General features: G+C 44.6%; 1 protein-coding gene across 3 annotated transcripts in view; it reads right to left on the bottom strand.

The window, feature by feature from the left end:
* Positions 1–1,752: 1,752 nt before the first annotated feature.
* The window catches only part of KLF12 (Kruppel like factor 12), a 236,330-nt gene continuing 223,864 nt past the window's right edge, over positions 1,753–14,218 (bottom strand). For all 3 annotated transcript variants that reach the window (XM_033147970.1, XM_033147972.1, XM_033147971.1), the window contains one exon: positions 1,753–1,976. In XM_033147970.1, the coding sequence (XP_033003861.1) occupies positions 1,795–1,976 (182 nt within the window). In that variant the 3' untranslated portion in view covers positions 1,753–1,794. The remainder of the gene's footprint in view (positions 1,977–14,218) is intronic.

The following is a 14,218-nucleotide window of genomic DNA, read 5'->3' as shown; positions in this document are numbered from 1 at the left end:
ATCTTTAAGAATATTTTAAGCCAGTCTGTGGTGAGAAGTCAGGCTTTATGCTTCATTTTCTTTCTGCCTTTTTTTTGTTTCGTTTTGGCAGCCCGTCTCATTTATTACAAACAGGGGCTAGGGGAAGTTCTTACCACCATTTGAGCAACACGATCAGAGCAAGAGAGCGAGATGGTTGGCCTTTAGTTTCTTAGAGAACTTTCAGGCAAAATCTGCCCACAAGAGCTACTTCCTTCCAGAAGAAAATGTTACTAGAATCAGTGCATCCATCCCACCTGTCAAAACTGCTCCTTGACATACACGGAGCAGATATTTGGCTCCAGATAGTCATTCTCCAGACATTTTTGGAATGCCTGCCCACTCTGCCTCAACCCAGCAATACTTAGTCATGACTAAGTTTTGCCGAAACCAACAGAAGACTTACCCTGACTAGCCGTTGCTTTTAGTAAGACTTGTTCACAGCGACGTTTTCTGGATTGAGGTTCTATGTTTAGGAAACGGCAAGTGTTAGGGCGACCTCACAAAATCAACTTAAAAGTAGCTTCTTTCTGACTACTCCTGCCCTTGATGTTGACACATTCAATTCCCTTTCGGAAACAGCTATTCTTAGAGGTTGAAGCTCTTAAGCACATTTACACTGAAAGTAAATTTCCTCAAGCAGGTCGGAGGGCTGTTTCACACGTGTACATTCAGCATGGTGGCTGTAGAATCGACTCGATGGACCTGCATGTGTGAATGAGCATTGCAAATCAAACAGTACCGATCCGAAGGTTTCATCCCGCCCCATCCCGCAATGCTGTGCAATGGAATCATTTCACACATTCAGTTAAGGAGTCAACACCTGCTGATTAGGGAAGAAATGAGAGATGAAGCAGTGTACAAGTACGTTTGAACATTACTCACTTTCAAGTAAATATGCAGGGGGTTAATGTGTTGGTTTAGGGATGGAGGTTCGAACTTTTTTTTTTTTTCTACCGTGCAGCCAGGATGTTACATTTTAATGGTCTCTTCCTGTTATAAATTAAGCAAACAGAGGGTTATTTCACATTGAAATGTTACTGGTGCCTGTTTTATAGATCCCAACGAAAACAGAGATTTACTTTAAATAAGGATTAAAAAAAAATATTAGTGGCTTCTAGAGTCTGGCATGATGACAGAGGGGTAAATATGTAAAAACACCGCCATCTTTATTGCATAAATGTGCTGAGGAATCCTTTCGCTTCAAGGAGATTCGTTTGTATCCCTCCTCCTTCCATTCGCTAGAGCTGGCTTTCTGGATTGTTGATCACTCAACAATCAGGCGTGGTGATATTCCGCCGTGTTTCGATAGTAATCTTTAAAAAAAGGCGGCGGCGGCGGCAGGAGAGGAGAAACAGGTGAAGAGAAACAGGTGGCTTGTTCGTTCCAAATGTTTATGATATCCGGTCTTTGTAATAGCAGTAATTCTTCAGGATGGGGGGAAAACGTGTGAGAAAAGGTACAAGCCATAAATACTTTTAAAAGGACATGGGTTAGAAAATAATGCCCACTCTTGTCGCATTCAGGCTATCATCTCCCAGCTGAAGGTGATAACATTGCCCCATGCTGGAAAGCCGACTTCAGATGGGAGACAGAACAGTGGCACTATATTTCCTACTTCTTTGTGTAAATGGGACAACGTGGAACGCCCCCTTTTGTGCTAACGCCATCGAAACGGGATTCAGCCCTGCTGAATTCGCTGTAGTTAAAAGAGAACCAGCTCTCGGTACTTCCTTCTTTTTTTTTTGGTGGGGAGAGGGGACAATGTAGCCTTTTTCAGACAAGCATGTGCCTTCGGCGGTGCAACGCCAAGTGATCCGAACGAGAAAAGCTTCTATCACAGTCTGCGCACTTGAAGGGCTTCACTCCCGTGTGTTTGCGGTAGTGCCTCGTCAGTTCGTCTGAACGGGCAAACTTCCAGGTGCAGCCCTCCCAGGTACACTTGTACGGTTTCTCTCCTAGGGGAGACAAGGGGGAAAGGCATTGTCATACTGGGTTCAGAAACCTTGGCAAGCTTAGTCTAGGAAAGACAGATCAGAGAGAAAGAGAGACTTGGTGCTCATGTAACATTGCAAAATCACTTACCTGCCAAACCCTGCGAGAACGGATATCATCAAGTCTCTAAACTGTCAGGATTCAAGCCTGCAATGGTCTTGAACTGGGATTTCCGGGTGGTGACGGTGTCAGTTGTCACTACTACATAACTCAGGCCAAAGGCAACTGGTCATTCCAGCAAGGAAGACTGTTTACACCAAGGATGGGGAACTTGATGTCCGCCGGATGTCATTGGACTCCAACTCCCATCAGCCCCAGGCAGCAAAGCCAATGGCAAGGGATGCTGGGAGTTGTAGTCCAAGCCATGCCTGCTATACAGCAATTGGCCACATTTTACCCCTGGCCCCTAACAAAGGCTTTTGTTTTAAGCTTGGGTACTGGTCTGACCTATCATTGCTCCTTGATGATGATGATGATCAATTGAATTTATATACCACCCTATACCTGCAAGGCCTCAGGGCGTCAAAATACAAAAACCACAAAATGCATAATCAACATAAAAACAACAACAATCCAACAAGCCCCACCCTCAAATAACGCCCCTCCCCCTTTCACCTGGCTAGCTAGTAGTACATGTGAAAAGGATTTAGGGGTCTTGGTGGACAACTAACTTAACATGAGTCCACAGTGTGATTTTTTGTTTTGACTATGGCAGACCAACACAGCTACCTACCTGTAACATTGAAGATGGTGAGAGATTGTTTCTCCTGCTCTAGAGACCCAAACGAATGGCTTCAAGTTACAAGAAAGTAGATTCCGATTAAACATCAGGAAGAACTTTCTGACAGTAAGAGTTGTGGACTCTCCTTCATTGGAAGTTTTTAAGCAGAGGTTGGACGGGCATTTAGTTGAGATTCCTGCATTGCAGGGGGTTGGGCTACTGTAGATGACCCTCAGGGTCCCTTCCAACGCTACAGTTCTATGATTCTATGACCCTCTGGCTTAAACCCAAAAGAAGCTGGGCTGGCAACAACTTTATAATCCACATTTCTTCAGAGCTACCAGATTACTGTAGCCAAGAGGATTTCTATCCTTGGCACTGCCCAATTGAAGTAATGGAAGAACAGTTGTTTCACCTGGTTTAGTAGTGTTACGCTAGATTGAAATATTCACATGTTAACAGCAACAACAGTGAAGGCTGTGGCATCGCTGTGTATCCCACCCTCAAGTTAAATGCCAAATGCTAACAGGCAGTTGAAATATTTTTATTCATATCTTGATGGTCATGTTATTGGGCCCCAGGAATTTGGCAGCTGGTATATGGGCATGAACCGAGAGACAGATGGCCTGGCAATTGCTAAAGACAGCATGCATTGAAATGCAGTATGACATACTCTCACCACAAACAGCTGGCTAGCAATCCCATACCAACACACCAATATATCTCCTCTGACTTGGAAGACAGTCCATATCCAGAAATCTGGCAACTACAGAGGAAGTGACATAGGTCTATAAGGAAATGCAGAAAACAGGTCACCTGAGATGTTTAAACTAATTAAGAAAATAACGAGAACCTGCTGGATGAGGCCAATGGTCCACCTAGTCCAGCATCCTGTTCTCAGAGTGACCTGTGCAAAGCCTGCAAGCTGGACATGAGTGCATCAACACAATTCACTGGGAATTATTGTTGACATCCATTTGCCTCGAGAGACAATGGAGTGAAGGGGTGAAGTCAAACTGCTGTGTTAGCAGCAAGTGAACTCCTTGGTGTGCAAACCTGGGCAGTGTGTCTGGAGGTCTTGGGCCGCCCAGATGATAAGACCCCTTCTTTGACCTCACTGATGTGGTCCAAAGGAAAGGAAAGCAATGTGTTTAGCACCAGCTTGGCTACAGGAGTTGCTGGAAGAAGGAATGCAAGGCACCACTCTAGATTTGTGTAGGGTTTACTCCTTAGCCTTTTCTACTCCCAAAGAGTAGTCTTAATTTATTTAAATGCCAATTGCCCATCCACTTGTTCTTAAGGTAGGAATGAAAATGTTAAGGATCCACTAATCTGTTATGAAGCTAGGGAAACATCTGATCATGCCCTGTTCTCCCTTCATTCGCCAATACATGGAAGGAAAATAAGAAAGTCACCACTGTTCCTCTTGCTTGTCAATCAACCCAGTGCTTTTCTTAAATTGACACACAACATTGGAAGGCAGTAGTAGAGTGTTGTTTCTTACTGAGCACATGTTCTCCCCATGTTTAGGGAAGTTTATAATCTGTGACATTTTAATGTATTTAATATTTGTTGGAAGCCGCCCAGAGTGGCTGGGGGGACCCAGCCAGATGGGCGGGGTACAAACTAATAATAATAATAATAATAATAATAATAATAATAATAATAATAATAATAATAATAATAATGTACCATCCTTCCATCTAATCCAGCCTGGTGGTCTTCAGGTATTGTTGGACTCAAACTACCATCAGCCCTAGACAATGTTCAGAGATGATGGGAGCTGGAGACATCTGAAGAGCACCAGGTTTGAGAAGACTGCTATAATCTACATAGTTTGTATCTTAAGAACATAAAAAAGAGTCCATCTAGATCAGTCCATCTTTCTCCTTGCATCCTGTTTCTAATGATGGGCAGTCAGATTCTTCCAATTTAAGCATAAAGGCCCGACTCTTGAGCAAGCTCAACATTTGGGGGAAGAGGATTCATCTTGTCTGGCAAGTCTTGTTTTGTTTTCATGGTGGAAAAAGGGAGGGGTGGCATCAGAAACCAAGAGAACAAAAGGAGAGGCAGAATCTCAAGCGAGTGCTGAGCGCTAGTAATTTATTATTACAAATAAATTGCCCAATGCTTTTCAATAGAAATCCTTTTGAAAGGACATTCTCCGAGTGAGCTGTTTTAGCTGGCGTACTGCACTAAGAATATGTGCACGACCTTTTGCCCCTGAAGAAGAGTTTCCATGCAATAATAAATTACTACTTTTGAGCACCAACAGCTCCTCCTCACCTTTTGTTCTCTCTCTACCCCCACTCCCCCAATTTCATGGCCACAATCCAAAACAGAGCTTTTGTTTCCAACACATGGGATTCAGAGCGCTTGCATCTGTGCTGGATTGTGGCCTATATGTTTACATGTTCTCGCATTAGGAGTTTACCCCACAGCTAGTGTTGGGCGGAACCTGTTCATTTTGTTTCCTCCAATCTTCAGTTCTCCACATTTCCACATCAGCTTGCAATTATTTTCTAAAGTCTCCATCAGTGTTTTAGTGTAATTTTCTCTGAATTTTGCCTAACAAACAAACACATTTTTACAGAGCAATTTCCGCTAATAAAACACATTTTTGTATGCTATTTTCACTGATACAGTCCTGTTACAAATACTTCAGGATGCGTACAACACAGGTTACGAACGCGCCGAACCCAGAAATAACGGAACACGTTACTTCCAGGTTCGGTGGTTTGCACATGCGCAGATGCATCAAATGACGCCACGCGCATGCACAGAAGCGCCGAATCGCATCGCACACATGTGCAGCCGCGGCGCTTCAGGTTACGCACGTCACGGGTTACGAACGGGGCTCCGGAACGGATCCCGTTCGTAACCAGAGGTACTACTGTATATGCATTTCTGTGCATACTTTGCTCTATTATATGCATTTTTCGTACCCCTTGCCTGTCTGGAGAATTGCACCGAAAAAATAATATTAGGAGAATGTTTTTCATTTCTTGTGCTGTTTTAGAAAGCGCAAATTGGGTTGGTTCTCCTTTAAATATGAACTGCATTTAATTTCTCCTCCTACACCGTCCCACCCCAACCCCACTCCCCGAATTTAAGCACCACTGAATGCAAGCCCATGGCTTAGAGTGTGCTCCTGATTGTTCCTCTACAACACGACCAGCATTCATTGCTGTTAAAATTCACCACCACACGCAAGGCCCATCATTTCCCAAGGGTCACCAATCAACCTGGCGTCATACGATTTCAGGAGGCTGACAGGCAGGCAGACCTGCTCCAACCCACAGAGGGTCAGCCACTTAAGGATCCGCCCTGCTCTATTCACTGCTACGGTGTAGACTCAAGACCCACCTTTGTAGCTACTGTTAGTGGAATATCTGCCACCTCTTCCATGGGTCTCCCACACCAGGTCAGGGAGACGTAAAAACTCACAGGGCTATATTAACAGAAAGCTTAGAACACCACACAACTCCTTTGGGAAATTGGACTAGCTGAGTTTACAATTAGCTCCCACCCACCCACTTGGATGGTTTTGCTGGATCCAAATGAAAATTAGCATTCCCCGGTTCCTTGAATCACCAGTACACTGCACCCCAAAACAATTGATAGCTTCAGCTCCACTTTTCAATGCATTTTGAGCAGATAATGTTGAAGATTAGGTAAAGATAGTTATAGTTGGCAGCCGGAGGGTAAGCTATAATAAACTATAATTTGCAGGTTTGACTCAAACCCAAAGGAGACCTTAGTCATTTTTCAACAGCTATTTTTAATACAAATATTTAACATTTTCCCCAAACAACCCTCGAACATGCCCACATGCTGAACTCCCCATTAATTACTGTTGTTAAATGATTGTTCACCACACCCATAACCTGATACAGCAAAAGGGCGGGAGGGGGGGGTGATAATACTTGGAGCATGACCTGGAATCCCAACAAAGTCTAATTAAAGTGCGTGGCCACCTCGACTACCAAATTAAATCCGAAAGGCAAATCTTTCATGCCATTTATGCTCCCATCCACTTGGTGAGGGGGGGGGGGCGCGAGAGTACTGAGCCAGTAGTTATGCAGGTGACTAACTGCATTTGGGGTTGTGCCCAAAATACACATTACTTGGACAATAAAAGTGTTTTAATTTAATGTGAAAACATCGCTGTAAATTGACATAACCTCCGAGGGAACGTGCAAACAGGGATTTGGCATTCTGTGTATGGAGTGGGACAAAGAGTGGGAACAGCTGCTGATTCTCCTTTGTTGATGGGTGGGGTGCTCCCGGGAAAGGTCTCCGGCCCCTTCCCATGTTACGCTGGTGGCCTGGGAGATGCCGAACCATTTCCATTGTCGTTTAAGAAGGTTTTCATTTCTATTTATTTATTTATTCACAAAACATTATTTTACGACCAATTTATCATTTGCACATGCCTATTCTTTTTTTCCCCTTTCCATGTCAAAAACACTTATTTTTCTTATTTTCCCTTTCTCCTTAAAAAGCAAGACATGCAGTCCAGGCATTTACCCACATCTGCCTATTACCCCAGAATTGAAGGGGTGGAGAAATGAACTGTATTCCAAGCAAGATCACAATATTCCCTTTCCTAGAATTTGAATAGTGTGGCCGTTTCAAGCTTGCAAATTGTAACATTTCATGTCCTAGTTTTACATGACCATAGGGCACCCATAGCTGCTACACTGTGGAAAAGATGTGTGACTGGATAGCAGAATTCCCAAGAGACCACGGAAGCCACCTGGATGAGTTTAAAGTACAATTGTTATTTCAATTTCAGAATGCTTCCAGGTTACAATCAAGTTCTGGTACAAGAAGCTCAGCATATCCTGCTCAGTGCAGGGATTTCATCAAGTTCCTCAAACTTGGCATCTATTGATGACCCAGAAAGCTGCCTGTGGACAAACGGTGGCTCCCTCGTCCTGAAAGCGAGGTGAGCGCCGCAACCCCATAGTCGCCTTTGACTGGACTTAACCGTCCAGGGGGTCCTTTACCTTATTTTAGTCTACATCACCCTGAACTTCCTTGGGAGGGAGGGAGGGAAATTCAGAAATACAACAAATGAATGAATGAATGAATGAATAAATAAATAATAAAACCGCACCTAGGTGTAAATTTTCTTTTTCAGGGCAACAGCAATCAATGATTCAGTTACAGGTGGGTAGCCGTGTTGGTCTGCCATAGTCAAAACAAAATCGAAAATTCTTTCTAGTAGCACCTTAGAGACCAACTGAGTTAGTTGCTGGTATGAGCTTTCGTGTGCATGCACACTTCTTCAGATACCAAATCAATGATGTTTCACTTCATTATACACTTGCCACCCAGATGAAAACACAAAGGTGATGCCAAATTGGGCCTTATCTGAAGTGTGGAAACGAGGAAAGCGCATGGCAAGTTAAGTTTCATTGTTATGTGGACTCCCACATGGTTCAGACAACTTCAGCTATGACACTGCAAACCTATAAAAGGACAGTGGCTTCCTGAAGCAGCCATACTCACATGGAGAGCAATTTTAGATTTAATGCCTACATGCAGTTGCAAAGTCAAGTAGATTATCACACCTCAGTTTGCATATGTTGAGCCGCATCAAAGCAGACATAATATACTGAGTCACAAACTGATCAGAAATGAGTGCGCCCTGAGTCACTTGGTCTCACGAGAGCACTTTGATTCAGTATGATTTAAGTATGTGATATAAGTGAATGGGCTGAATCATCATTATCTGTTTGGGGGAAGTTATTAAACGTAAGCTTTGTAGAACCATCGTAATAGCACATTATGCAAATAAATGCTCTCATTAGCACATTGACATTGAGCAAACACATGGGAACTATATGTTCTAAGAACAGAATAGCTTCTTCATAATCCATTACAGGTCAACTTCGGGCAAAGTCCCAGAAATTATGGATTAGTTTCCTTGTTCTAACGCTGACTCATACGGACTTTGGGCGAGTTGTGATATGATGTATAATAAATCAGGAAACTTAAGGAAGAATATACATCCCTCGTCTTATTCTTCTGTTGGTTAATGTGTCACTCCTACGTTCAGGACAACTTCTCTTCTAAAGTTACCCTTCCCCTGTTTCCTCACACATTGCCTGCTGTTGTCTGCAAACAATGTTGAAAAATGAGGCATAGGTCACCAAGTTGTGGTGAGGATCCTGAAGGAGGAGATTATAACCCAACCTTCATCAACCTGGTACCCTCTAAGTCAGGTGCCGGCAAGGTTATCCGGCCGTGGGCTGGATCAAGCCCACGGAGAGCGTCCGTGGGCTGGACATGCGCAGCGCGATGCTGGAAATCACGTCTGCGCATGTCTGTGGCGCCGGAAATCGATTTTGCGCATGCCCAGACGCCGAAAATTGTGCCTGCGCAGAAGTGATTTTCGGCGTCTGGACCTGCGCAGATGCGATTTCCAGTATCTGCGCATGTGCAGATGCAATTTCTGGTGCTGATCGGCAAGTCCCTGCGCCGCGCTGGTTTAGTGCAGTGTGCGGGGGGCTTGCCAAGCGGGCGGCTCAGTTGGTGGGCAGCTCATGGGCCGGTAAAAAGGCCTTCGTGGGCTGCATCTGGCCCACGGGCCGGAGGTTGCTGACCTCTGCTCTAAGTTGACAAAGACTGTTCTAATCAATGGTTTGAAGAACTCATTGACTAAGAGGTCAGCTTGAGAGATGTGCCCCAGAATCCTTTGCAGCATCACAGTAGGTCCTGCAACACAGCCCTTGGAGTTTGCATAGCTTTCCTGACATCCCAGAGTTCCAGAGACCGAGCAATTCCTCTCTCTGGTCCCAACTAGGTGTAATTCTGGGCATGATGGGGGCAGACAGGAGGTGTATTCTGAAAATCTGAGCCAGGAGTGAAGCTTGTAAGAGGGAAGCACAAGATATGCTGAAAAGGTTTCATAGATTTATCGTGAATCCAGTCCGTGTATCATTTAGGACATCTGCACTACAAATTTGTGGGAGCATGATACTAATTTAACTGACCTGGCTTGCGACTCCTGGGAATTGAAGTTTTGTGAAGAAGAAGAAGAAGAAGAAGAAGAAGAGAAGAGTTTGGATTTGATATCCCACTTTATCACTACCCGAAGGAGTCTCAAAGCGGCTAACATTCTCCTTTCCCTTCCTCCCCCCCAACAAACACTCTGTGAGGTGAGTGGGGCTGAGAGACTTGAAAGAAGTGTGACTAGCCCAAGGTCACCCAGCAGCTGCATGTGGAGGAGCGGGGACGCGAACCCGGTTCCCCAGATTACGAGTCCACCGCTCTTAACCACTACACCACACTGGCTCTGAAGGTGCTGAGGATTTTGTTAATATGGTGGCAGGAGGAAATACGCATGCATTACCATTTTACATTTCCAGTGTAGTTAAGCGCTTGCTGTTCCAGTTCTTTCAGCCCATCCCTAATTTTTCTATAGTCTTAAGGACCACCATTATCTTGGCAATTCTGGAAAGGGATTAACGTTCTAATCCACGCAAGCGACAAGTGATATAGAAACGAAAATTTTAGTACGGAACCGGAAAGGAAAACAGGGAACTCAGAAAACAAAATGCTAAGAATCAGCTTCCTCTACTTGCTTGCATAGCTATGCCTTCTAAAGCAAGGTGGAACATGTCCCTTAGGTTACAATGCAAAGTTTATACAGCCCTTTTTTACTACCCAAGGGTCCATAGTCCATTCTTAAGGGAGAAGTGCCAAGCTGGCTGTTTGCTCAGGTACAAAGCTGTAGCGTGTTTCTTTGGCCACACCCCTTTGGTTACAGCTTGGATGCAAGCAAACTACATCCAGAGAGCTTCCTGTTGAAAAAGACTGACCATTTCTGCTTATTATGAGATTACCTTGAACGCTCACCATGCTGAAATAATTGCTCTTGCTTAAAACAAACACTGACATCTCTCCTATTGCAGCACCTTCCTTCCCGAGGAAGCTGCTGTATAAAAAAAACTAAAAATTCCTTGATCGAAAGTTATTTCCCCCTGTTTGTCATTACACAAATATTTGTCCCATTCAACACACAAAGGGTGAAGCATCACGATGACTTGCAAAAGACAAGAGTCCCGCCCCGAGTGCTGGAGGTGGTATGAAAGAGGTATATCATATTTTTCCGGTCCTGCTATGGTCTCTGGCCAGACAGAGCGCAACATTCTGTAGTGCTAATACCTCTCAACTTTTTCTCTGTTTAAAATGCTGGACACAGAAAACAGTTAACATTTTTAGAGCAAATCACTTGAAGAAAACATGCTGCTCAAGGCAATATTGCAAAACCCTAGGGGTTGGAGACAAAGCGCTGTGGTGACCAGCAAGAATGGCAATGGGAGCATAGATTGTCTCACTTAAAGGTAAAGGTAAAGGGACCCCTGACCATTAGGTCCAGTCGTGTCCGACTCTGGGGTTGCGGCGCTCATCTCGCGTTACTGGCCGAGGAAGCCGGCGTACAGCTTGTGGATCATGTGGCCAGCATGACAAAGCCGCTTCTGGCGAACCAGAGCAGCACACAGAAACGCCGTTTACCTTCCCGCCGGAGTGGTACCTATTTATCTACCGTATTTTCCGGCGTATAAGACGACTGGGCGTATAAGACGACCCCCAAACTTTTCCACTTAAAATATAGAGTTTGAGATATACTTGACCACAGATTCTCCACCCGGAGTATAAGATGACCCCCGACTTTTGAGAAGATTTTCCTGGATTAAAAAGTAGTTTTATATGCCAGAATATACAGTACTTGCACTTTTATGTGCTTTTGAACTGCTAGGTGGGCAGGAGCTGGGACGGAGCAACGGGAACTCACCCCGTCGCGGGGATTCGAACCGCCAACCTTCTGATCAGCAAGCCCTAGGCTCTGTGGTTTAACCCACAGCGCCACCCGTGTCCCTATTGTCTCACTTAAGAGGTCTCATTTCTTACCAGGACGTACAACCAGTGCTCCCTGCAATTAAGGGGCCTTGAATCGCTTGCCTCTGTTTCATGGGACCTTCTGCTCTGGACTGTTATGTTTCACCCACAACACTTCATTCTTATTGAATTTATATCCTGCCATTTCTCCCAAAGGAGCCTAAAGATGGTTGCTCTTTGGTTTAACAGAGATCCAATGTATTAAAAATGCCTGATATGGAATTACAACATAATCACAAGCATGCTTTTGTAACCCCTGTGATTTGATTTTATAAGAACCCACTTTTTAGGAAGTATCTCTTAATGTTGCTGCAAATGGAGTATTTCCAGTGGTATCATTGGTTTTCATGTCATCTGTGGGTGATCTACCACCTGAAGATTATTCATATTGCTCTGGAAGTTGGTTAGCAATGACGTTATGGCAGAAACAGAAGTCTTGATTTCCATGGGGCAAGGTTTTGCACTGGCTTCTGAATATCCTTTTGGAGTATGGTTGACTGGATGACCCAGAGATCTGTTATCCTAAAGGTCTACCAACAACTATAACAGCACAATAGGACCTCTGCCTTCAAAGGCAATAAACCTTTGTGTTCCAGATGCCTTCATGCTTATTAACCTCCCAGAAGCATCTGAGTGTCTGACCCTCCAAGGCTCTTCCCATTATGCAGCTCCATCCTACACATGTTTACTTGGAAGCAAGTCCTCCAGAGTTCAGCAGGGCTTACGTCTGGGGGAAAAGTAGACAAGACTGCAATGTTACTATGCTTTCAGGCACCATAAAAACCAGCCATTATTAGCTTCCTCCTCGTTACACATGGTAACTTGCAGGGCTGGTCTCAGGACCTCTGAAAAGTCGCTCTTTCATACAGAAGTAAAGAATGGGCATTCCACTGGTGACCAAATTATAGCATGGTTTTCACAAGTGGTACAAACAATTCTCAAGGAAATCGGCCCTGAGTGCTCACTGGAAGGACAGATCCTGAAGTTGAGGCTCCAGTACTTTGGCCACCTCATGAGAAGAGAAGACTCCCTGGAAAAGACCCTGATGTTGGGAAAGATTCAGGGCACAAGGAGAAGGGGACGACAGAGGATGAGATGGTTGGACAGTGTTCTCGAAGCTACTAACATGAGTTTGGCCAAACTGCGGGAGGCAGTGAAGGATAGGCGTGCCTGGCGTGCTCTGGTCCATGGGGTCACGAAGAGTCAGACACGACTGAGCGACTGAACAACAACAACAACAAACAATGAGTGTCTGTAGAAGTCCCGGAGAGGAGCAGGGAGTCTGTGCGGCTGGGTACAGCGCAGAATGAGGCCTGTCGTCTTGTATGCTTCATCTGCAGCACTGCTGATTTCTCCCGGGCTGTGGAAAAATCACGTCAAGGCATGGAGCATTGCAGAAGTATGGTACCATAAACCGACATACATTTCCCTCATGCCTTGTGGCACACTAGTTGCAAGGGTTGACCACCCCTAGAATTTTTTTTTTTTGGGGGGGCAGGATGGTTGTTTGGAGATTCCTGCCTAAAAACCATACTGCTGAGAAACTGCTTACATGTTTATAATGATGCAAATGCTTTCAAATGGGGTTTTCTGTTACCACAATCAACTCCATGGGTAACTGAACATGGGAGCTTACATCTGTCTACTTTAAGTGACCTTAAATCTGTAACGTATATATTTTGCACAGCCCCCACGCAGCTGTAGGGCCCGGTTTTTAATTTTGTTCTAGGAATGCATGTGGGCTGAACTTCTAGAAGGCACAGTATTAAGCAGTGATTTGGACTTTGGGGAAATCTTATTCTTTGAACATACTGAAATCATCAGCATTCCCAGGTGGCACACACGCAGACATAAACACACACACACAACTATTTAGAAAGCCAACAGTCACTGCCGAAAATCTTTTCATAACAACTCGGAGACCGAGCACAATCGAAGGATTGCTTTTCTTCATCCCTCTAACACACTGTTGTGGGAATAACAATTTGGGATCTTTTCCAGCTGGGCACCATGTCAGACCTACAGAGCAGAGCAATCGTTCTTCAGCATGCATGTGCGCGCGTTTGTGTATGCACCCTTGCAATCGCATCTGCATGTTCAGCAGAATGCTGCATTGGTGCCTAATGTAGAAACGGAGTCCTGGCATTTTGATGGAACTTATTTTCCTAGTATTTATTTGCTACATTTATATCGGTGGTTGCCGTATTGAAGACCTAGAATCATAGAGTTGGAAGAGACCCCAAGGGCCATCCAGTCCAACCCCCTGCCAAGCAGGAAACACCATCAAAGCATTCCTGACAGATGGCTGTCAAGCCTCCGCTTAAAGACCTCCAAAGAAGGAGACTCCACCACACTCCTTGGCAGCAAATTCCACTGTCGAACAGCTCTTACTGTCAGGAAGTTCTTCCTAATGTTTAGGTGGAATCTTCTTTCTTGTAGTTTGAATCCATTGCCCCGTGTCCGCTTCTCTGGAGCAGCAGAAAACAACCTTTCTCCCTCCTCTATATGACATCCTTTTATATATTTGAACATGGCTATCATATCACCCCTTAACCTTCTCCTTCTCCAGGC

This window comes from Lacerta agilis, chromosome 4 (assembly GCF_009819535.1).
Source record: "Lacerta agilis isolate rLacAgi1 chromosome 4, rLacAgi1.pri, whole genome shotgun sequence".
NCBI lineage: Eukaryota > Metazoa > Chordata > Lepidosauria > Squamata > Lacertidae > Lacerta > Lacerta agilis.
Note: the sequence above shows the minus strand (reverse complement) of the source record. Positions and strands in the feature narration are given on the sequence as shown.